The sequence below is a fragment of the Ptiloglossa arizonensis genome, chromosome 2 (genome assembly GCF_051014685.1).
Source record: "Ptiloglossa arizonensis isolate GNS036 chromosome 2, iyPtiAriz1_principal, whole genome shotgun sequence".
Lineage (NCBI taxonomy): Eukaryota > Metazoa > Arthropoda > Insecta > Hymenoptera > Colletidae > Ptiloglossa > Ptiloglossa arizonensis.
In genome coordinates, this window is record NC_135049.1 from 29,030,353 (window position 1) to 29,055,350 (window position 24,998).

The following is a 24,998-nucleotide window of genomic DNA, read 5'->3' on the forward strand; positions in this document are numbered from 1 at the left end:
GTTTTAATCGATAAAGTATATAATAAATGTTTAATAACTTGTTTGCTTTAAATCAATGTCCTTCGAAAACTACTACAACTCAGCACTTGACATAATTATTCGCACCAAAAATATTTCCAATAAATAAAGTGTTTCGTATGGAAAAATTTTTAATGGAAATATATCTGTTATGTACTAGTATGTTTGACAATTAACTTGCCATGATTATAATACAGAATTCTGACAATACTGCAGAACAGTACAATCATTGAATCATACTTTTTTTTTTAATTATCTCACCATTATGCATTAAAAGACAAGTGAAATATTAGATTTATTTTTGCATTTTACGCGTGACCACTAATAAATAATTTTCTTCAAGAACTGCAATCAGACCTACTTATAGGGACGAAATTTTTCCATATTCTATGGTACAATTTACAAATTAAATTGTTAAAACTTATTTATATTAGTGCAGAACATTAATTTTCTACCGAGACAATGTTAAACGTTTCTAAGGAAAAGTAGATTTCACACTGATCGTATGTTCTTCGAGAATTATATAGCTCAAATATGTAGTTCGTATGCTACACGCTACATGTATTTTGTATCACAATAATGTATAGTAAATTTTCTTAACTAAAGAGTTACGACAATACTCTAGATAAGATACACAACGAAGTAAAGAGACGAAAAGTGAAGCGAAGTGGTTTACATGTAAAAATACTCGGTATAGTACCCGACATCACTCGGTAAACAGATCGATAAAAAATAAGTTATAATCGAATTATTAAATACATTTTACACGGAGTATAATCCCGAATGTGACACGCAAGAGATCCGGTTAGAAAATCGGTATTACGGTTTGTAATTGTCACTTTCGTATTGCATAGGAAATTTGAAATCGAATCAACTGTCAGTGCCAATGTATCTTATCTTTTCTTTGGAATTATTTAAATAATTTGCCTTTTCTCGTTGTCCTACTTTTATCGTCGTATCTTCTTCAAAATCGCCGTCGAAACCCGTTTTCATTATACTCTTTCGCATTGTTTTCTTACGAGCTATTACCCAAACTTTTCGCAGGACTATCACGTGTATTGCATTTCGCATCTTGACTATTGCTTTTTATGCTATTCCGTTCATTGAACTTCATGTTACCATTCGTGACACCGTGGACACCATTTTGTACGCCATTAACAACTTTATCTACACCATTTATACCAATTTCTCCATCCTTGATCCTAGAAGCAACCCCGTTTACTTGTTTCTCAGCCGACGATGCGTTGTCTCTCACTTCCGAGAAAACGATATTTTTACTTTCTGTTGATCCAGATTCTGCCAAGCCTGCAAGAGTGTAATCTGTGCATTTTAAAAGAGATAGATCAAACGAAAGATTGCCTACGCCGAAGTGAAAATCTATAAAGATGGATTCACTTGTAGGCACTACATACCGTGTAAATTGTGACAGTATTTATTGGTGTTGTTCCATTCCTCTCGTAGACTGAGATTAAACATGCTGTAATCCGGATTGCCGGTGACCTCTTTCTCGATTGTCAGGAAGAGTGGTAGTATGTTTTTAAGCTCGTCTCCCAATAACGCTGTGTACGTTTCGAGTAGCATCAAACCTCGGCATCTGTGTAACAACATTAATATTTTCAATCGTACCAAAAACGATTCCGTCAACCACCGCCGCGAAACATCATTTTTCAACTCTTACCTTGGATGGGCTGGCTCTCTGTATATATCTAGTTGAAAATACTGATTATTAATGAGGAAGCAGCGTCGACGTTTGAAGATAGTGAAATGCGAGTCATCGCGTTGGGCGAGCATATTCAAGTAATCGCGATGAGTCAATTGTGTCTTCACTTCGATTACTTGTCCGCACATTTTTGGACGCCGAATGGTGTGAATGTAGGACCAGTGACCTGCAACAATGGAAATCGTTACTCTACGAATCTCGATACAACCGAACGAAATCTTCCAGAGTCGTTCATCGTTTCTTCGATACATTCGGGTCTTTACACGGCTCGGGAATAATTAATTATTTTATCACTCGATATCGTGCCACTGCACTTTTGCTTCGAAACGGTCACCGCTCTTGCGGTACTATTTGCGGTTACACAGATGCGCGTGTGTGTAGGCGTTGTACAAACGATCCTCCGTTCTCTCGCGTACCTTTTTGACCCCGTTTGCGGAGACGAGCTTGCATCTTCGGATTGTTGCTTTGGAGGTAGTTGTGAACGACATCGAAGTCCTGGAACGGCGGGAACTCGCTATCCGCCGGCAGAGGACCCTTAATGAGGAACTTGACCTTTCTGCTACTGGCACGCAATCTGTCTCCAGTGTCGATGTCCAGTTTCTGGCACACACACTCGATCATACGGCACAGCTTCGACTCGAAGTCCTGCGAGTTGTCGATCACGTCGAAGTAAGGATGCCCGACCCATGCGGCGGCCGCTTTGTAATCGAGTTCCCGCGCCACCTCGACGCTCTCCGAACGACACGCGTGGTCCTCCGTAGAGTAGAAGTCCTCGGCGCCGTTCGCGGCCGAGACCATATGGATGATCTGATTGTACCTGTTGTCGCGTAGCTCGACGTTGTTCCAACCGTTCGAGGCCATCATCAGTTCCCACTTATCCTTCGATATAACTGTAACCGAGTTAAACAGAACATTACCGTCATTGGTCGATATCCTTTATCGAGGGAGGAAAAATGGTGTGTATGTATTATATATGTATAAATATAAATTTGAAGCAATAGAGGATGAATTTAAAAAGAAGGAAATTAGAATCTCGATTGTGCAATTATGGCGGAATATCTCGCATTGGGTACAAATTGGAGCAATAAAGGACCAATTACAAAAAAATGTTATTTAATACAAAGGGTCTTGGACAAATTATTCACACCTTATGTTCTGCTTTGTATGAGAACATTTTTCAAACAACTATTACCCTTGATACCTATTACCCTCTCAATTATCTTTGATTATTCATTATTCTTGATACCTTCGTGAGATATTCCACACAGTATTCTATTCCATCGTGGAGATCATTTATTCGTTTAAAATCAGTCCCGTTAGTGGAGTTTTTATAATCGGGGAGCAAAAAATATAATTTTTACTTACATGCAGAGGCATCCATGGCACCGCGATCACAGATTATGAGGCAATTTCGCGAACTACTCTCGCCCAATTGGAAGAACGTGTTTTCTATCTGTATCATCGTGCGCAAGAGATTCTCTTGGAACTTGAATGCTAAAACAAACCATCGCCGGTATTGTAATTCCACGAATGGTGGTTCTTCATCGTCGTTTGTTCGAATCGTTTCAAATGTAAACGAAGATCTACGTGCTTCTATCGTTTAGCTCGTTTCCCCTACGAGACCTCTAAATACGAAGCTACGATGCGAATGGGAACTATGTACGTGTTTCCCGATGTTTATGATTGTTTATGTAATATCGTGGAGGAATTAACCGGACCGTTTGTTTATTGGCCCGTGCCACACTGATAAGTGATAATAATGATCGCGTTGCGTTCTCAACGAACAGAACTGCGTCGCGTGTAGCGATCGGTGCAAGTTGTTAAACGTCGTATTTACGAAAAAAACATACTTCTCACCGTCGAATTGGAAACGAATACACGATCAGAGGTTTAGAATCACGTTTGCATCGAGAAATTATCTCGAACGAGTAGAACGCGGTGTATTAGACACATTCGATAAACGGAACACGTTACGCACGCATTTTAGACGGATATTGACATAAATTATTTCTTATCGAGCCCTTAGTAAATGCCCCGATATAAGATCACGGTCCCGTAACGATTCTTATCGCAGCGTGCGTGTGTGCAACCGATGCAAGCGGTGGATCGATGCAGTTGCGGGGGTACTCGAATACGAGAATTAGGCATTAATTTTGCCAGCCAACTGTCCTCGAAACGGTGGTCTCGTGATTTTTTCTTTCTCTTTTTTTTTCCTTTTTTTTTTTTAATCCGTGATTACGAAACACGTTTTGCAATCTCGTGTACTTTGGCATTACGATCCGTGACGGGGGTACTCGAAAGCGTTCGCATTAGTAAAAAAACAACAAAAAAAAAAATCGCAACGAACGAGAAGAAGCGTGAAATCGTGAACTCTGAGTACATTGCCGCGATTGCAATGTTGTCGTTCGAATTCGAAGAAATTCTACAACGTGAGTCGACGCGTTCCTGCGACCGAACAAATCACGGTCAATCGTTCACAAGTTTGGCCTATCCACGATACTCGAATATAACGGGCCAAACTTCTGAACGATTGTCTGATCGTTTCACGAAGACTTTTTCAAAAGGTTCCTAAAATTGAAACGGTGAGTATAAATTTACGGTAAGATTCGCGTGTCTCCAGTCACGGTCGCGTGACTATCTTGAGTATCCTCGCAGCCACGTAATTCGCTCGAATCATACATGGTAACCGATCGAGCACGACCAAGTTTTAACAAGTACGCGGGCAGCTTCCACTTAGCGGGCAAGATTGTGCCTCATTTTCTAATAAATATCATCGTTCCCCCGTATCCGTCTGCCGGAGATACAACCGTATCTCGTTTCAGACGGTCTAATCGCGTCTACCGAGCGCGTTATCGTCGCAACGCGTACTGCTTGCTTTTATCGATCGAACGAGAAAAAAAACAAAAATCCAATTAATGGGGACGGCCGTTCGGAGTCATCGACTAGGTCCAATAGTCGTCGATCCGTTGGTTTCTCGTATTCTCTGTCATCGTGCCTCGACGAGAACCGGATCTCCACGTTTTCATCAGTCACGAGTGAGCGACGATCCAAATGGTGAATGGCGGTTGATGATTGCGGAGCGATGATTCAATGTCCGTACGATGTGTCACGATTGCAACGTAAATGATTGTCGCATACCATGAGTCTACTGGTACGTTTCGCAGAGTTCGAAAGTCTAGCGGGGCAATTAGGCTACTTGTGTTCGTTTGACACCGTGAAGATGAGGGTCAATGGGGAATCGAAAGTGGCGTGGTTACTCTATCGCGAGTGAAAGTCGTCGACTCTTGGTACTCGAACTCGACAGGAAAAAAAAAAAAAAGAAAGAAAAGAAAAGAAAAAAACGACTTCGAGTTAGTCCAATTCTTTCGTATTTCCTTGGAGAAAAATATCGTTCGTTTCAAGATAACCATTTGCATCGACGAAACTTTCTTGACACGCGAGTATTCCGCGGGACTCTATCGACTGTTGTTTTCTCGTATCTTCGAGCTTTTTTATTCAACGAAAATATTGTATACGTAGATGTGCCAAGCATCTCAACAAACTCACGGTAGTATTGTTCTCCTTCGTTTCATTTTTACCCGTAACTTTGAAGTACGGTCGTCAGAAAATAGATTAGGCAATTATTCCACCGGTTCTCCACCGATCAACTCGCCGACGAAAAGGTTGAAACGTCCTGGGGTCCATTCTTATCGCGCTCGTCCAACTCTGGTTATCTCGTTTGCCTTCGACGCTACACCCTTTTCCAACTCGTTAGCTCCCGATCCCTCCGAAAGATATCACAATTTCCATCTCGCGTTCAAACTTCTCCGAGAACGCGTCGACGCGATTCTTACGATTCCACATAAATGGCTACCGACCCTCGAGCTTACGCGCCGACGTACACCCCGTCTACAAGTATCAGGACATCTAGTATCTTTTGTACCAAAAGGGTACATTTTCTCATCTCGAGAAAAATACGCTTCTCACTGTGACAACAGTATTTTGAAACATACCCTTCTTCCTATTATTTTCAAGAATTTAAACTCACAATATATAAAAAACAAAATTGAGATAATTCCTTAGTGTTTCCTTCGAATAATTTTTTCAATCTTTTAGTTCAGTTTAATTTTTTTAGTATAGTTTCCTTCGAATAATTTTTTCAATTTTTTAGTTTAGTTTAATTTTTTTATATGTACAGTTTCCTTCGACGCGTAACAATTACTTATTTACTTTCATCGTGGAAAATATCCAACCATTACCTCGATCCCTTACACAAATTTACAATTCCGTATTCCCTCTCGAGTCCCGATACTTCCAGGGGGTGTACACCATCGATGTGCACGCAAATGGACGCACCAGCGGAAGCCGTGAACATTGGACATATGATTCGAGAAATCTAAAACTGCGCGATGAAAGTAGCTCGCGGCTGATTTACCGAGCGTAGAGCGAACTTATGATCGCGATCTGATCGAAAAGGTGGCGGGCGTGTCTAGCAGCAAAGGATCAAGTCGCTTCTAGCAAAATAACCGGGGCCATCTTTTATTCCTCGAGAACGTTTAACTGCGCGTAGAAACTACGGCTTTTGGCCGAGAATACACATCGAGCCGTGCGTCAAAAACGTTCCACGCCGTTTGGCATAACGAACGTTTCGCAGAACCAAAACACACACACACAGACAAAGAGAGAGAGAGAGAGAGAAATAGAGAGAAATAGAAAGAGCAATAAACAAAAAACCCAGGGACCATCGGGACGACGAGAAGAGAAGAATTCTCGCCTCGCCGAGCTTGTAATTTCTGCGCGCTGGTCTCAAGTTCGTCGCGTGGGATAAGGGACACCCTTATACTTGCACGAGATAAGGGACGAGAGATCACGTCCTTATCGCCGTTAAAGAGGAGACTTCTGAAACTCACCCTTACCGGAGTCAACCTCCAAGATCTCCGGCCATCTTGCTTCGCCTTTGTCGGACCCGTTCCTGTAATGTCGCCGCGACGACTTCGTAATCGAACGCGACCCGGATCCCTTTGCTAGAACCAACCGACCTTGAAGACACTTCCAGCTCGATAAGCATGGTAGAATCTTTCCATCCCTAGCCTCACCCCCCGTACACCGCAAACTTTCCCACTTTCGTCCGTTGCGGTTTAATTAAATCGTTTCTCGTACGTACACCGGTTAATAATCGGCCCGTTTCGTTACACGTGTTGTATTTGTCATCCGAATTGCTCGACCTACGTTTCGCGATTGCAACCTTCATAGACTGCACGCGAGGTCGTCCCGTCTCCGCGGTGCAACCCCGTCTACTCCCTTTTGCGATTATCGTTCTTTGTTTCTTTTTTCTTTCTTTCGTTTAATTTTTTTTTCGTCATCCGTTGGTCTCGTCGGTCACGACAGCTTCGTCCGACGAAACTTTGATAGAGAAACACATTGAATTCTCATCGTCACCACGCTCCGATTGCCGCGAGATTATTCGATACGAGTAACTCTCCACTTGACTCGAGTTAACTTTTCCAAACGGGAATCTTCTAACCCTTTACGGTCGTATGTCTGCTCTCAGCCATCACAGCAAAGAACCATACCGATATTGTACTCTATTCGACTATTTATTAGTTTACACTTTTTCTGGACGAACCTGAATGTTTAAAGAATCTGTCTACGAACCAATATGGTGCTCCTATCAAAGATAACGGAATCCAGAAAGGCTCAATGATTTTCCATAATAGAAAACTGCATATATTGCGCCACTACGAAGATGTAAAAAGTAAAGATTGCTCGGTATATTCAAACGGAAAGATTAAGGGCGGAGGACACCAACTAATTATTTTTGCGATACGTGTAGTCGAAAAGGACACACAGGGCTGTACGTTGGAGACTGTTTCGAAAGATACCACACGATGGAGGATTATAAAATATAATTTTTACGTAAAGACATTACATTGAAACACATTGTTGTACGAACGTATATCTAGAGTTTGCGAAAGAATTGATAAGTCTTGTTTATCCTTCGTAATCTTAAATGTTACGTATCATTGTTTTTTCAAGGGAAATTAATTCCCACCAATACGACATCCATGTCCAAATTTCATACGACTGCAAAGGGTTAAACGATACAAGTTTAATTGGAATTAAACATTGGAACTAAGTATCGAGAAGCGCGGAACGATTTTTTTTTTCGTGTAAATTTAATTTTATACGGTTAGCGTAATTCTTCGCGGTCGAAAAGTACCGAACTGTGCACCTCGACGAGTAACTCGCGTGCAAAAAACGTCTGTGAGAAGATTTTCCGCGCAGAGAGCGTGAAAGTCTTCCGTAGGCAAAGGATTAACCCTTTGAACTCGAAAGGAGATCCTCGGTCGAATTTCTACTTGGAATTCTACTAATTAATTGTACTATTTTCGATCCGGGAGAACATCATGGTTTGGAATTCAAATTGAAATTGAAATATTACGTTCTCGTAGAGTGTAAACGCATGTATGTAAAATATATAAAAATCTTCCATTCTATATTAATTTCAATTTTAAAGGATTTTCTCGAGGCTTCGATTTCTGATAGCAAAGAAGCCTCGAGCGCAAAGGGTTAAAAGAACGGGAGATTTTTTAACTAATTATACCCCTAAGAATTAGTACTATTGTAAGTATATTATTTTCAATCCGGGAGAACTTGGTTGTTTGGAATTCAAATTGGAATTGAAATATTACGTTCTCATAGAGTGTAAACGCATGTATGTAAAATATATAAAAATATATTCCATTCCAGATTAATTTCAATATTAAAGGATTTTCTCGAGGCTTCGATTTCTGATGGCAAAGAAGCCTCGAGTGCAAAGGGTTGAAAGAACGGGCGATTTTTTAACTAATTATTAAGAATTAACGCAACATCGACCGTACATAATATCGAATCCTCTGTGTTCTCGACAGTTCTTTTGATACCTTTATTCGAACGAAGATCGAGCAAGTAGTATATTTTCTCGTTTTAAAATAAACTTCAATTCAAGCATTAGCGCAAAGTACAGCATCACGTGTCCCGTCAGACAAAGCTGTCTATCCTTTTGATCAGGATTACATTGATCTCCACCCCGCCGGATGTGTAACGCGCGTTTCACTCTACCAGCCGAGGGTTAATAAAAGCGGGGACTCTGGTTTATTCGCGGTGGCTGACGAATGCAGAACAACCGCCGCGTCATCAGACATGTGGTCTCGGCAAAAAAGTCGAAAAAAAAAGAAAGACAGAAAGAAAGAAAAAATGCGACACTATAGCGCGAACGGATATCGTTTCTGTCAACGGACACGAAAGATGCGAACCGTACTCGACGATCGTTTTTCAATGATAAAAGACGCAGAGCCCCTCTTCCCGCTTCTTACAAAGCCCATGAAATTCAACGCGAGTCGGCAGCTACCCAACGCGTTCGTTACCATGCGAGCAACATTTCCAAGTATATTTCACAAAACCTCTGTATCGATGAAATTCCGATAAAATGAATCGTTCGAAGAGCTGAAATTTCAATTCATGAAATATTCCAATCAATGGTTCCAATTTCTCTACTAGATTGTTCGGAGAGTAATTTCGTTTTCCAAAACGGAGAATGAATATAACAATAACATAATAATAATTTAATAAAGTGTTTGTACACTCTAAAAAACTCGTCTTTCATTATCACCAAAAGAAACGGAATGACTTTCCGAACAAACCAATATTTTGTACAGGGAACAATCTTGACCGTTCTCCAAGTGTTTCAATTTTTAGATCATCGTCTATCAGAAATCCCTCCTAGGGTCGCCATTCCTCCGATGAACCTTCTTTAATTCCATCGTAGACCGATAGACTCTTCGAGTCGAGTGCATCCCGAGTTGAAGATTCGAGTTTTTGTTACAATTTCTAAAGTAGCGTGCGAACGTCGCGTTAACCACGGCTTCGATCGTAGATGTAAACACGCGCGAGTGCATCTACGAAGATAACACGGAAAGAAGGGCCACGTGGAAGGCGTCGAATTGAAAAAAAATTCCTTGCGCAAGACCTGTGCAATGTTAACGACTCCTCGTTAAGTTCAGTGTCCTCCTCGGTCGCTATTTCTAGGATTCTGTGACAGTGGTCGGTGTTTGGGCGACGACAGGCGAAGCGTCGCTCGTCGAAGCGTTTTTCGCGGAAAAATACCGAACAATACGATTTTCTAACGTCCGACGCGTGTTTCGTTGCGCATTAATTGAAACTTTTTTACGTAATGCTCGCGAATGGCAACTGCGTAACAGAATCCGTGCATACGTCAGCGGATTCTAGGCGTCGACACGATCTTCCAGATAGCGCCAATTGATTCGACCCGTCGCGTTTATTGATACTAGCGATATCTCGTCGTAACCGGAAGGCACGGTTAATTAAAAACTGGTCGCGATTAATCTTGGGTGCAGCCCAACCTTGGATGGATCAACGCGTTTCACCCGCGAAAAGAATCGTAACATCGCGCATGCACACGCGCGCGGACTATACCGGATGCGGAGTTTTGCGACGTCGTTCGCGACAGGCTATCAATATTTCATAAACCGAGTCGCTTTTCTCGCCGTTCCCTATTTGCATATCCGACCGTGTTTCGCGTACCTTCGCCAAGTGTAATTTTTAGCGCGACGCGGAAACATTCGGCGATCAGAACGTACAGAAACACGAGAACAGCGCTCGAAACTCTTATCTTACGCGACGTTGGTCAACCGTGAATGCTGGGTGTATTGGTAACTCATTTCAGCGTGGATACTCGAAGGAAAGATTCCATTGGGTCGTTGGGAGAGTCATTTCGTTTTCCAAAACGAAGAATATATAATTTGATAAAAACGTTCGGCGATCGGAACATAGAGAAACACGAGAACAGCGCTCGGAATTCTTATCTTACGCGACGTTGGTCAACCGTGAATGCTGGGTGTATTGGTAACTTATTCCAACGTGGATACTCGAAGGAAAGATTCCATTGGGAGTCATTTCGTTTTCCAAAAAGGAGAATGTACAATTTAGTAAAATGTTTGTACGCTCTGAACAAAATCGTGTTTCGTTTTCACCGAAAAAAAAAATGACACGACTTTCTGAACAAGCCAATAATTCCGTGCAACGAGACGACAATATTTTTCTCGCGCGTCTATTTACATTTTGCGAAATCGTTCGAGGAACTATTGAGAAATCTTGATCGCAGTTCGTTTCGCGAAGATACTAGCGACTACGAGTAGAGCGATCGAAAGCTTGAACATAGACCGAACAGTCTTCGATGGACGCGAAAATTCGTGGTTGAATGTTTACTTCGATAATCAACGGAGATTTTGATTGAATCGGTTCTTTACGATTCGGAATAATAAAGATTCGTGTCGGTGAAATTGATCACGGTTGCGTGACACGACGACGAAGAGTTTAACGAAACAGACGCGCGACAATAAAAGTACAACTCGAAGCCGGAATAAACCGATTTGTAAGTCGTTGCGCGTCTTTAAGCGGTTCAATTACGTTTCGTTGTCTTTCCGGCTCGCTCGTATAAATTGCATCGTACAATCTGACACGCTTCCACGGGAACGTTCTCCGCGACTTTGAAACATAATTTCGTTCCCGTGTTATCGCTTTGCGTCTCGAAAGTTGAACAAAGAGGAGGACCACGGGGGGGCTAGACGAAGTGATGGAGCTTCTGTCGTGATCAAAGGCAACCTCTCGATGTGTCGATTGTCAGCTTAGATCTTTGAAAGTCGAACGATTGGTATTACTTTTTTTTTTTTTTTTTTTAAAGGGGATTCGACTCTTCGAAACTGTCGCCTTGGACTCTTGAAAATCGAGCGATTTGTATTACTTTTTAAAGAGGATTTTATTCTTCGAAATTGTCTTCAATCCTTGCGAGTTGAACGATTTTCATTACTTTTTCAAGAGGATTCGACTATTTGAAATTGTCTTGGAAGTCGAGCAATTTGCGTTATTTTTTTTTCAAAGAATTTGGCTCTTCAAAATTGTCGCCTTGTACCTTTGAAAGTCAAACGATTTGGATTATTCTTTTAAGAGGATTCGAATCTTCGAAATAGTCTTGGAAGTCGACCAATTTGCATTATTTTCTTTCGAAGAATTCGAACTCTTCGAAATTGTCGCCTTGAAGCCTCGAAAGTCGAGCGACTTGCGTTATTTTTTCAAGAGGATTCGAATCTTCGAAATTGTCTTAGATCCTTGAAAGTCGAGCGATTTGCATTACTTTTAAAAGGATTTGACGCTTCGAAATTGCCACCTTGGACCTCTGAAACTCGAGAGATTCCATCTGGGTTATTTTTTCTTCTCCTAGAGGATTTATCATCTCGAAACTGTAAACTTGGAAGACGCAAGTTGCTCGCCCTGTTTCGTTTGCAACGAGAGACTGTTTACCACCATCGCGGCGGCACGTGCACGATAGTTTACGATCAAAGATGCACGTTCCCTCGGAAAATCGTGGAATCCGAAAACAATTTCACAAACGCGGACGCATAATAGAACAGAACTGGAATCGTGCCAGAATATGGCACACATACAAGAACCGTGGCGGTGGTGCGGCAATTAAGTGGATGCACCTAGTATGAATTTATTAATAACCGACGCGCTTAGTATAACGAACTTATTAGACTATGTCTGTCGTTACGTTCGAGAAAATATAGAATATCGCCACGGATGACCTACATTAACAAATTAACATCGCGCGGTACAACAGCCAATTATATCGCTTACTCCGATCGGATCGCTAAGTGTCCGCCATATTGCGCCGCCGCTGTGACAGAAATTGACGTTCATCGATGAAAGAGACAGGGACAAAATTTTAATCGAATACAACCAACTATTCATAGCTACGATTAAATCATTTTTAACCGATTAATAATTTTATTTTTATTTGTTTCTTCTATAGGGGTTCCACGACTAGTAATTTATTAAATATCGTCTTTACTCGTTACATGGAATTTTTATCCGGATCGAAATTGTGTCCTGTATCCGGTACACGGGTTACAAGAGCTCGTCTCTGATACAAGAGGGTACTCGGAAGAAATAAAAAAGGTTACCTATTTACTTTACGATTCCAGTTTTCGCTAAACGGGTGGAAAATTAATTACCCGTTACCGGATATTGGAAACCATCGATCCAGATAGAAATTTTACTAATCTCCGTTCGATGAGCAGATTTCCAATCGCTTACCGTACGCGGTGAAGCCAAAAAAAGGATTTGGTGACAGGAAACCTGATTTGTATCAGCGTTTCAAGGCCACGGATTAGAAACGACCAATACTTTTACGTAAGCGTACCTATCGACATTGAAGAAAATGAACCGCAGATACATACACTTCGTCAAGCACGAGCAACACCCGAGGTATTTGAGCTCCGACACACGCTCAAAAATCCCAGTCGCTTAGCAACGAATCATTCCTTAATGACGCAAAACTCCGCGTTTTTTTTTATCTTTCGAACGAAGCTGGCAAATATTTCGCACGGAATGAGGCAACAAATTTGGCATGAAAATCGCGGCTGTCGCGACAATATGTTACAAAGCGGAGTTGTGACAAATTTTTGTACGCAGACAAAGGTCTCGAGTAACGAATAAAATACGAACGACTCTTTATCCGTTACACGTTGAATAAAAATTACAATTTCAATTACGACGCGACGAATAAAAATTTCACCGTCTTGAATTGCAAATGAATTGCTAATACGTTTGGTACATGTACACCAGTTTTTTGCACGAATAAATTTTTATCCATCTTTGGTCAACGATGCAAGGTACGAGTAAATTGTCTTGAAATTACTTCTAACAGTATTACAACAAATCAGAACGTACAAATGGCACGCTCGCGTGCTGCTCCGTTCCCGAATCAAACACGATGATCTTGATTTTGAGTTACATAATTTCGTTGGTGCGTATTATTATCCATGGTTGATGTCTCGCGGATGGTGCGCGCGCGAACCGTGCAGCAAAATTTTCGCGAGTCAAGGCGTTTACTCGCGGCCATCTTGTTTCGCGAATATTTCGACTCGCCTCCATCGCGAAATGGGACAATTTGCGAGGCCGAATTCTAGAACTTATTCGAAATAGGCGTAATCGTAAATCGTGTCACCGGTGTTGCGCCATGAACGTGTTGCGCGTTATTTAAAGAAGAGGAGCGGAAAAATATTCAACCTTTGATTGGTGTTCTTTTTTTTTTTGCTCTCTAAAAATTGTAAATAAAATTGAGAAAGATCGTTTTGCTCGTTACGATCGGTGGACATTGACCGAGAAATAAATTAAAATGAACAAAAAAAAAAAAAAGAAAGAATTGTGTAGAAGTGCAACCATAAGTGAAAAACACTAATAGCATCTACATAAATGAAATACAAATTTCACGGTTTTGCATTCGTGTGCATTTAAAGGTTGAATTCCGCACGAGGAAATTTCTGCTTTTTTTTTCAAGCTCGTTATAATAATTGCGCTCTCCAAATCATTAAGATAATACGATCGTGAGTGTTACGTAACGAAAGATGTTTTCGTTTCTAAAAAAAAAATGCTCCTACGAAACGTGTTCGAGATACGAAGATCGATGAAAAGATACGCGTGTTCGATTCGTAGAATGAAAATTATAATTCGAATCGTGGAATGAAAATTTCACTACGAATAAAATACGTATCGATCGAATAAACGTTCAGAATAAATCATCATTCGTTCCATTCGAGTGAAATGATTCCTATCTCCGACCGACAAAAGTTCTGTTTACTCTTCGAATATTTTATTCATATTTTGGTCACCTAGGCGTAAATATGTACGTGCACGAATACGTTGGAAACCATACAACCTAAATTCTTCGCGTTACGTATACATAAATTGGGACAGTCGATAGCATGTAATGGTCATAACAACGAAAATTAAATAATAAGTAGGAGAATGTTCGATCCTATCGTGATTACCGTGTTGTAAACGGAAGTTTGGGATTTCCACTACGCGTTGGCCTTTATCGGTTTAAATCCCCGTCGGGTAAATAAAATAATACCGTTACGCAAAGGTCGAATAATATTTAGAAAAAGTAGGAATCGATACTCCGGATAATAGAAGGAAAGTCGCCGATTTGTTATTTATTGTACACAAACTGATTCAACATTTGTGCAGTTTAATTTCGATCCTCGTCGAGTCTGATCAACGATGAGCGAAAAATCTCGTCTAGATAAAAATATCGAAGAACGAACGAAAGGTAAACAACTTTCGATGAGTCATTATTTTCGATCAACATTACAATGCGTATTATATTTCACATTGAACGAATAACTATCGAACAAACGTTACGAGTAAATATTTATGCAGGGTTTGCGTTTATTATTTATTCTATCTACGTTCGGTCTAGACTGTATAGATACTCGGTAACGTCTAAAAGTAAAACATTATTCGCGATTCTTCGGGCTATTTTTTCACGTAAGATAGATAAATCGAATCGAATATTGTTTACGGTTACCAAACGATCCATCAACGCGGTAGATAACCGAGGAGAAAAAAGTTAATCGGTGACCTATCGAAGAAAAAAAAAGAAAGGAGTACGGTTTAAGCATCGATTACACGGACAATTATAGAATCTTGATACCAATGTTTCCTTTGTACCAACACAGAGCAAAGTCGTCCAATACGTATTCGCATATTTAAGCATCGATAAATACTTCTGTTGGTCTTCTGAACTTTCGATAAATATCCTCACCGAGTGCGAGTCCCGAAGAATTACGAGTCTTTTCTTATCGCTCGCTGACAAACAAATCTAGATAAAAATCCACCACTCTTTGCACATATCTCACCAGAAGGTGAGAACGGGGCAAGTCTATTATTTGGAATCGTAGTGTCGCGTCATCTCCTTTGAAGAACTAAAGCACTTCAACGTCTTCCTTAAAAGATAACAAAACCAATTTCTCAATCACGATTACGATTCTATTTACACAACAGGTATAATTTCCCAAGAGAACCCTCCGATTGATTGTTTACTATTTTCGACGGAATAAACAACCGTGTAACTCATCCACGTAAGTAAAGACTGAACCTGCGCATTCCAAATCCGTGATACGACAGATTCTCGTGTAAGTATACACGGACACTTATCGTACTCGTGGCAAATCCAACTGTATAAAACGTGTACGCAGAAATCGCGATAAGCGCGAATCGTTGTTTCTTTTTCCCCTCAAGAGCCTCTTATCCGTCTTTCGAACGTAATTTGTCATCGTCGGGTTCGATACCGTTGCCTCTCTTTATCGCGATTACGTATCATCGTACCAAAGTTATAAGCATATAAATAGACGAATCGTTTTTTCTATTTTCCGTGGACGCTGGTCGTACCGTATTCAAAACGTCGATGGATCCTCGTGTGTCGTCCACGCTTCGTTGCTCCAAAATACCGTGTGTGTGTCTCGTGACTCGATCGCAGCTGCTAATCCAAGCATTTTGGCAACCTGCCCCTCTCGATTTTACGCAATCAACATCGTGTTATACATCAGCCATTCTTCTTCTCTGGCCCACCCGCTTGCGAGCGGACAGGTATCGTTCGAATTCCGCGCGCGAATCATTTTTCCTTTCGCATATTATTCGGCTCTGTAATTAAAGCGTTTGTTTACACGGCTGTTCGTCCTCTCGCTGTTTTTTTCTTTTTTCTTTTCACCGGGAAGTTCACGGATCGAACACCGCTCGATGCAACGTTGCACAATTTGTTGCACGCGACCTCGATGCACTCCCGTTGCAACGAAATATTCGGAACCGTTCCGAAATTTCGATCGGTGACTATTAGGTCGTTCGGGGCGTCGTTTCCTTTTCCAAAACGGAGGATATATAATTTGATAAAACGTTTACACACTTTAAAAAAATTGTTTCATTTTCCTAAAAACAAAAAACGAAATGACTTTCCGAACAACCTAATAATTACCGATCGAAATTACTCCGATCGACGCTAACCACGCGAGAATGCATCCCTCCGATATCGAGCAGGGTAAACGTCCCAATAGTTATCGTTACGATTATTTTATTCAACAACGGAACAACACGTACGAAGAGAACAATCTTTATATTAAATTTGGACTTCGCCCTTGCCTAACAATACGTAAACATTGCGTATCTGTTTACACTCGATATTTGAATATATAAATATTACAAGGTGAGTGAACCGGTTTGCGTACAGAAGTAAACATAAGTGATATAAGAGCGGGAATTACCGAGAATCGTTATTACGCGAGGGAAAGGGTATAATTTCTTGAGAAAACCGATTCGTTCGTATGCAAGGATTCGTTTCTACGTCGTGATATTTTCGATTAATTAACGATCGATCGGTCGTGTTGTTCGACGTGTAAGAAAATTGTCACGGAGAGGAGACGTCGGTGCTCCAATCTGGGACGATTTTTTAGATCGATGCTTTTCTAAAAATAATTCAACGAAGTTACGCGATAAGGTTCAAGTGGCGGTAATAGGGACATCCATTCTACACGTGTACGCCGGCATCGATTCTTTCTTATCCGTTTCGTCGATCGCGTATCGATCATCCGGTTGTCTCCGGGCTCGAATCGATGCATCCGAACTTCGATTAACACCGTTTTAATTCGAGGGCGGCGTCGAGCGCGCAGCTTTACCCCCTGGCTAATGGAAACTTTCGTCGATATTATCCTCGAGCTGTACGCAATGATATCTATGTATACTTAAACGGCCAAGGGATAAAACGGGAGGGCACGAGAGGTGCTCGTGCAGACCGTCGATCGATACAACGACGTGACATTGTCGTGTCTCCGCAAAACCGGTGCATCCGGTGGAGTTCGCAAGATAAGCGTGCACGAGGCTTTGAATAACGTTGCTTTTAAGCGACGACGGCTAACAAACAAACGATGGATATTCTTTTCTCGCTACCCGACCGTCATTGTTAATTTTCGTTCGAACGAAAATCTCCGACCCCTTTCTACACACCGTTCCCCTATCCAACTTACGATGATCCCCCGGTACGCGACTCGTTCGTCCAGAGTTTCTTTATCCGTTTGGAGATACAGACTCGAACCTTGCGGACACTCGACGCTGGTGAAATGTAAATTCGCACCTAGAGAGTGCCGCGAAACCCGTGTATCCGGTGGTGTTCGGGAGATAAGTGCAGGGCTCCCGACAATGTTGTTTCTCTTCGACGAGTAACGAGCGAACAGGTTCTTTCTTTCATCCCCGATTCGTTACTCGAGATTTTCCTTCGAACGAGAATCACGTTCGTCGTCGTTTACCAAGTTTCAGCAACGTCATTCCGCCGACGAGATCGTATCCGCGTGTTTTATCACCAACGACTGCGTCCTCTTGTTATCTCATTGTACTCGAGTCTATCTCTTACAACTCTCGTTTCAATTTCCCCGTGTTCGCGCGCGTCGTTCACTTTTGTATTCCTCGCGTATCTTAATTTCTCGGTTCGGTTCGCTCGTGGTTTATTTACGAGCAATACTCGCGTATACTACGCGTGTACTCGTGTAGCGGATTCGCGTAGGCCGTGAGAAATATATTCGTATTGCAAAGAAGAAAGACGAAGTACGAGTTTCGCGCATCCTACTTCCAATAACATTGTCCGTGTTCGACGAGTAACGAGCGAACGGGTATTGTTTATCGTTTACTCGCGACGCACAATTTTTTTTCAACCATTTCTACCACCTACTGTCCATCTCCAGTTTCGTCCTCGTTGCGCGAAAACGATCGGTTATCCACGACCTTTGTATCCGTTTGTAGAAAAAACACTCGAAGCGGACCCGAGAAAAGTGAAATGGTTAGCCCGTGAAACCCGTATATCCAGTGTCGCAATCGCGATTTAAGCACACGTGATGCGTGCACCACGTTCTAAACCTATCGTGAGCCACGATTTTCGTAATCGGCCGATTCTAACTGTAGTCGTCGCGGCCAGAATCGTAAGACGTTCTTTGAGTTTGCAAGGCGAACGCGGAACCGGGATAGATGAAACGTGAATTTTGCCAATGTACGGCACGTGAAACCTACGTATCCGGTAGTACGACCGCAAAGATAAATGTATCCTGTGCACACCGCATATTAAATGTACGAAGAAGTTCGTAATTGTCGATTAACCCGGCACGATATGCTATTATTTTACGTTCGAAGGTTGGGACGAATTATGGTAACGAGTGTTTTACGCGCGAGAGACTTCAATTCGTTCCAGAAGAAATATATACCCTTCCAGTAATAAAGTATCGCCGATACGATCGAAAAGTCTAATTTATTTATCGCTCCGATGAGCCCACAATCCCAGTCCTCGCTCACATTAAAAGACACGAGAGTCGACAAATATTCTACGCGCGAAAAATTTTGATCCGTTCTAGAAGAAAGATACACTCTCCTGTTAAAAAAATATCGCTGGTACGATCGGAAAGTTTCATTATTTAACCAACCCAAAATCCTAATCTCCATCCGGATAGGAAGACACGGGACCCGTTGCAACGCGAAGTTCTCGTAGAATGTAACAAAATCGGGCCACCCACGCGGATTCGAGACACACACGCGCACCGGTGAAAATACGGCTAGCGGTAGAGAATGAAAGAAATTGAAGTGGACTTACCCTCTTCAGCGTTCAGGTCTGAAAACTTTATGCCGCCGCTGAAATGGAAAAAGCAGACGTGGGATGAAATAGTTGGTAAATCAAAAGCTCGAGAGATGGAATAATTCGGAGGTGTCTCTACTAAATGGAGCGTACCGAGTGTGTTTGGCTCGCGAGAGATTGCTAATGTAGGAGATAGTTATTCGTCTGTTTTTTTTTTTCTTTTTTTTTTCTATCGGGTACGATTCGTTCGGTTGGTATCCAAGGAGAAATTCATGGGGGCGGGGCGATGAAGGACAAAACGTTTCGATCGAAAAACGAAAAAAGAAAACAAAAAAGAAAACCACAGGGGGGGGGGATTTGTTACTCTCGCAAACCTCGGATCTTCCGAATGCTTTTGTCTATTGGCATGCCAGTGACTGTACTAAGTTTCCCCGAAACGGAAAACGTACAATGAACGTTGTTCGTCGAGGAATCGTTCGCGTACTGTGTACACAATGCTGTTTCGATTCGATCGATTTCACTGTCGGGTTAATTATCATCGTCGTCGGGGAGGGAATACACGGGTTTACGTTCTCTCCGCGATCGATGACAAAAGATGTTATTACATCGACGGGGGAGTGTGGAGGGAGAGAGAGAGAGGGGGGCGATTCTCTATGTACACTCGTGATCTCTTCGATCGATCGGTTATTCAAATCGTTATTGCACACCGTTGTGCGTTACAGTTTTTGCTATTAGTACGGTTCTTTGTGTGTCTGGATCAATGATTCTAGGACACGACACCGGAGGGGCGATGGAAGAAATTAAAGCGAAGGCGACCAACGCGACAACGGATCAAAGCGAAGCGATCGATCGCCTAAACGAAAATCAAACCCGATACCCCGTCGATCATCGTGGTGGTAACACTTTGAATTCCACGAGACCGGGTGATCGGTTGTGATTCTCCAAAGCGGAAAAATACGCTTCGGCCTTTGTATTCGCGGTCTCGTTACGGAGCCTTCGGTTCTCTCCCGATTATCTCTCCCTTTTTCAGTTCTCTGTAAATTTGTTATTGTGTGATTGCATACCTGAGCAGCACAGTCGCTGTCTCGGGAACACGGAACACCTGAAAAAGAAGACAACCAGTGCTCTATCGAATCCACAACGAAGGGTGATAACCCCAAAACCAGTTCCAATATTCTTTCTCGTACTTTTTTTTTCTCTGTTAATTGCTCCCGAACGCGGTTCAACATTCGACCGGAACACGTTGGCTACTCGCCCAACTCGAGGAAAAACGGGTGCATGCAGAAGTATCGTACACGTATACTCTTTTTTTCAGATGTTGCTTTGGGAAAGTTTTAATATAGGCTAAAATTGTGTGAAAAATAACAAATAATTGTATTATATATATACGTATATATAGTATATATATATATATATATATAATGTATGTATATATAGACATACATACATGTTTTACCATTGACCGCAAAGATTCGAGAATAAAATTCAAAGACACGCGCGCGCGCGCTTGCCGCTTAATAATTCGGAGACGCTTTGAACTGTTTGGAGTGATTTTCAAATTGCGATCCCCGTTCGAAGAGAACGAGTACACGTTGAACGGGAAAACTCACAGGACCCTCCTCGCGGGGGGAGGGGACATGTTTTCACGAGAAACCGTAAGAAAAGGAATCGAATATGCCTACCTTCCATCCCATGTTCTCGAAGAACGTGCACAGCCTCATCTGCCCGGTCGTTTTGCCGCCGCAAGGTCCTAAAACATAACAATTCGATGTCTCCTTAATCGTCTTTCAAATTTGCTCGTTGTTCTATCTATAGAAACGTCCCGTGCATTTTCTCTGGGTCGATTTCTACGATGAGAACTACTTAAATACGCATCGATCGTTTCTACTTCGAAGTTGATTAGGATAAGGTTCTAAAATACAAGTATATACTATCTCTTAAATATTAATAGTAATACTGTAATAATAGTAATATTATTTAATAATAATACTACAATAATAGTCTCTAGTAAGAGTAATATTATTTAATAATAATACTATAATAATAGTCTCTAGTAACAGTAATATTATTTAATAGTAATACTATAATAATAGTTTCTAGTAACAGTAATACTATTTAATAGTAATACTATAATAAGTGTCTCTCGATTTTGGCTATTGTCCTTTTTATAAAAGTGTCCCATACTTTCTTTCGAGTCGATTTCCACGACTATTTAAATACGCATCGATCGTTTCTATTTCGCGAATATTTACGACCCCTTTAATCGACGCTTCTTTCCATAAGAACATTCCGTAGGTTTTTTTTTCCGCGTCGATATTTACGACGAGAACGCGCGACAGAGCGAAACGAAGCAACGGGGAGTCACTTGAATACGTATTGGTCGTTTCTATTTCGAAGCGTACGAACGACACCGGCGCCGATTAACGAGCGACGGACTCGAATCGAAAAACGAGGTAATTCGCAGTCGCGGTACGCATTATCCTTACCGAACGAAAGCGAGACGGGAAGGTTACGACGTCGCTAACCTTGACTTCCGCGATACCACGTGGCTATTGAACTCGGCCAGCGTAAATAGAAATGACGCGACGAGTATGAGAATCAGTCCACGTAAAACGACGCATTTGCACCGCCGAGACTATGTTGCAACCTGACCGGCGGCGTAACACCTATTTCGTTGATCGATCGATCGGTTTTCGATACGTTTTAACTCCGTCGAGTTCCTCGATCTTCCTATACGCAGAATATACGTAACATTTTAAACAGACGCTTTACATATATATGTATATGTATAACGTTACAACGTGGATAACATTTTCCCCCACCTCTGATGTATACAAGGTATCTCGAGAAAATTGACACTTGCGTAATGGAGTAACTTTGATAATTATTTAGATTAAGGGGACACCTTATCGATTTCGAGAAACAATGTATCGTATTAACAAGTGTAATTCCTTTGTCTATTGTTTCGTTACTCAAGTTTATTATCTCTCAATTGTATTTAAGTGTATGTTTCTTGATACGTGTAAGCGTGCACATTCTCCGTGTAGGAAGTGATAACATTTTTTTTTTTAGGAACAAATCGTGAGAATCTTGGTAACAGAGAATTATATTTCTCGGAGGGTTACAAATCACGTGCTCCGTATGACTAAGGTTGCACAGATAGTTAAGAGTTGACATTGAACGTTTACGTTGCTACTTTTCTTGTTCCCTCCTTGGTTCGAACAATGCTGTTGCGAGAAATGAACGAATGGCTCCGGATTAAATGGCGTTCCTCGAAGCAATATGCATTCAGGGTGCACTAATACGCCTCAAGTGAATGCGATCGACTTTGCGCCGCTGGCCAGCTGTACGCTCGCCGACTCGACTGGTTCGAATTGTTGCACACTGACACTAAGCTGTCTCATCGACGGTCAATGTGTAACCGTGCTCTGTTGAGGATCTACGGTTCTAAATGTTTGGCTTCGTTTCGAAATTGACCGTAAGAAAAGAAGAATATAAGACGGAGTATCCAATATTATATACGCGACGACTTCAAATATAATAACGACACGTGAATACCTATCCCGTGATTTCATTGTAAATATGAACCAAGTTTTTGTATCTTCTAATGGACAAAGTTCGCTACTCGTAAAGAAAACTTAAAAATACCTAATAAAACGACTCAAAAGAATACGAACTCGTAATAACCATGTGCGAACGTTTATATTCTCTTGCAATGTTAATGTGCTCGAGGAGTTAATAATTAAGACTAATTATCGCGTAGAGAAAAAAAATAAATAGAACGTTGGTTGCTATGCGAGATACAACACCACTAATCTAAATTTATAAAAGCAAAATGCAAGTAGGTACGCGACTACATTCCGTCGTAAATATTGACATTGGCAGCATTATACTCCTAGCAATCAAAATTTATTAGCAGTTATACGAATGCTATCTCATCGCTGTTTTAACCATCGACACATTTTTGTGTTGTTTTTATCTTGCAATAAATGACACGTGCCCGCGACTGATAATACAGGGTAACTCTCTCGTCAGTGAACTCAGAGACAATGCCGCCGTCTAAACACCCCAGTGATAATTCTGTGCGAGTCTTGTTTTTAATTCACAGATGATACAATTAATTACAGTAGTCTTTGCTGTACTTGTCGACCAACCGATGACGCAACAGGGACATCGGCCACTTCTCCTTGCTGTATACGAATACGAAATTATTGTTGGAATGTTTAAGAGGCGACTTTTTTGAGTTCACTGAAAAGAGAATCATTCTCTAAATTGTCGTAACATCGTAACACGGAACATAATATCGTTACGATCAATTACAAACGTTAATCGCGTTTATAATATTGGTATGATCGTTCGATTCGAAACGATCAAGCCAAATCGAGAGGTGAATATCACTATTCGTATATTTATAAAGTGATTAATAATTCTAGAATACGCGACACTTCTTTTTGTCATTGATCTTGCCTCGTTAAACCAGTCATTGCATTAGAAAATGAAACGAAAAAATAATGACGCAATAATAATCATTTGAGTATCTTCTTGCGTTTGTTGCGCAACGCACAACGCGCATGTGATTTTGTAAGAATTTGTCATGAACCTGTAATCGTTGTAACCATTTGTATTTCTTATTTAAAGTTAGTTTTAACTTCGTGTTAATGTTCGAAACACGCAACTGTACTTCCCATATACTGTCGTGATGCTATGTAAATATCTCGTGTAATGCGTTTTCGTTGAATTAAATTTAGACACGGTGACTGTCAATGTTTCGAAGCGATCGTACTTCATTCTGAGCAACATGTTTCGAATTGCTTCAATATATATACTTCATGAACTCGTATGTATCTTAAAATCAACTATACGCAACGAGATTCATAAACAATGTGTAATAAGAATAATGATATATGAATCCGAAATACACTCATATTGACTATAAAACACACGCTGCAATTTTAGCCACGTTGTATAGAAATTCAATCAATATTTTCACGCGAGCGATAAGCTCACGCAGCAACATGCGAAGTAACGTGTCAGGGGAACGAAAACACAAAATTGAATTATATTTCGTCCTTACATGTACAAAAAAAAAAACGCAGATACGATTGCGGTAAAGAAATACAAATTAAACGAGGCGATGGCAAAAAGTTTGTGCGAACACGTGGTTTCCACAGATGCGTATGGATTGCTTCCCTCGAAGTACACTTTTCTAAAGCGAGCGTAATAAATAAACTAACAAGTATAGAGACATCCGTTTGGTCAAAGAAACATACACCTTCAGAGCGAAATTACGCCATACGGAACGTATGACACTAAATTATTCTATTAAAAAAGTATCCCTTACCTCCGGTGAGCACTATTTTGTAAATGCGCTTCTGTTCCATGTTGATTGAACGGTCTTAGAGCCCCTTTTTCGGTCGAGCGAGTCCACGAGGTGTCTCGAGTCGATGTCGATGGATGGATGAAATAAGGTGTTCTTCTGGCACGTGAATGGTGTCTACGATTGCAACGAATACTACATGAACACTTCACCGTACATTTCGAGGTGCCGCGGTGTCAGATATGTCGAAGACATGGGAGTAAGTGAAGTAGTAGTGATATATCGACGCAAAAGATTGTAAACTGCCACTCGAGACAGGGAGCAGACGTCTGCCTTGAAACGCAGCAATCCGCGGGTTTGGTTAATCAGGTTATGCTACTACTCCCTCTGTGCGACGATCATGCGCGACACGGAACTACACGAAACTACGAGCGCTGCTTACGAAAGTACCCGAACAA

General features: G+C 41.3%; 1 protein-coding gene across 7 annotated transcripts; it reads right to left on the reverse strand.

Annotated features, from left to right (window-relative positions):
- On the reverse strand, positions 1-24,899 carry Ttd14 (TRPL translocation defect 14). Of its 7 annotated transcripts, none has more exons than XM_076305597.1 (10): positions 24,565-24,899; positions 20,906-20,973; positions 20,288-20,325; positions 19,242-19,279; positions 6,628-6,741; positions 3,104-3,232; positions 2,155-2,628; positions 1,697-1,904; positions 1,431-1,612; positions 1-1,314 (listed from the first exon to the last, which is right to left on the reverse strand). In XM_076305597.1, exons 1-10 carry the CDS (start codon positions 24,602-24,604, stop codon positions 1,034-1,036), a joined length of 1,572 nt encoding a protein of 523 aa, XP_076161712.1. In that variant the 5' UTR covers positions 24,605-24,899; the 3' UTR covers positions 1-1,033. The 7 variants fall into 7 exon arrangements, with proteins under 7 accessions (XP_076161712.1, XP_076161710.1, XP_076161717.1 ...); XM_076305595.1 differs by having other exon boundaries at positions 1-1,338; XM_076305596.1 differs by having other exon boundaries at positions 5-1,323; positions 24,565-24,898.
- Positions 24,900-24,998: the final 99 nt, after the last annotated feature.

Coding starts and splice junctions, on each gene's coding strand:
- Ttd14 (XM_076305595.1), bottom strand. CDS start 24,604: ATGGAACAGAAGCGCATTTACAAAATAGTGCTCACCGGAG. Junction 20,326..20,905: donor TCGAGAACATGGGATGGAAG/GTAGGCATATTC, acceptor CTTCTTTTTCAG/GTGTTCCGTGTTCCCGAGAC. Junction 6,742..19,241: donor AGACCTGAACGCTGAAGAGG/GTAAGTCCACTT, acceptor GGTTGGTTCTAG/CAAAGGGATCCGGGTCGCGT.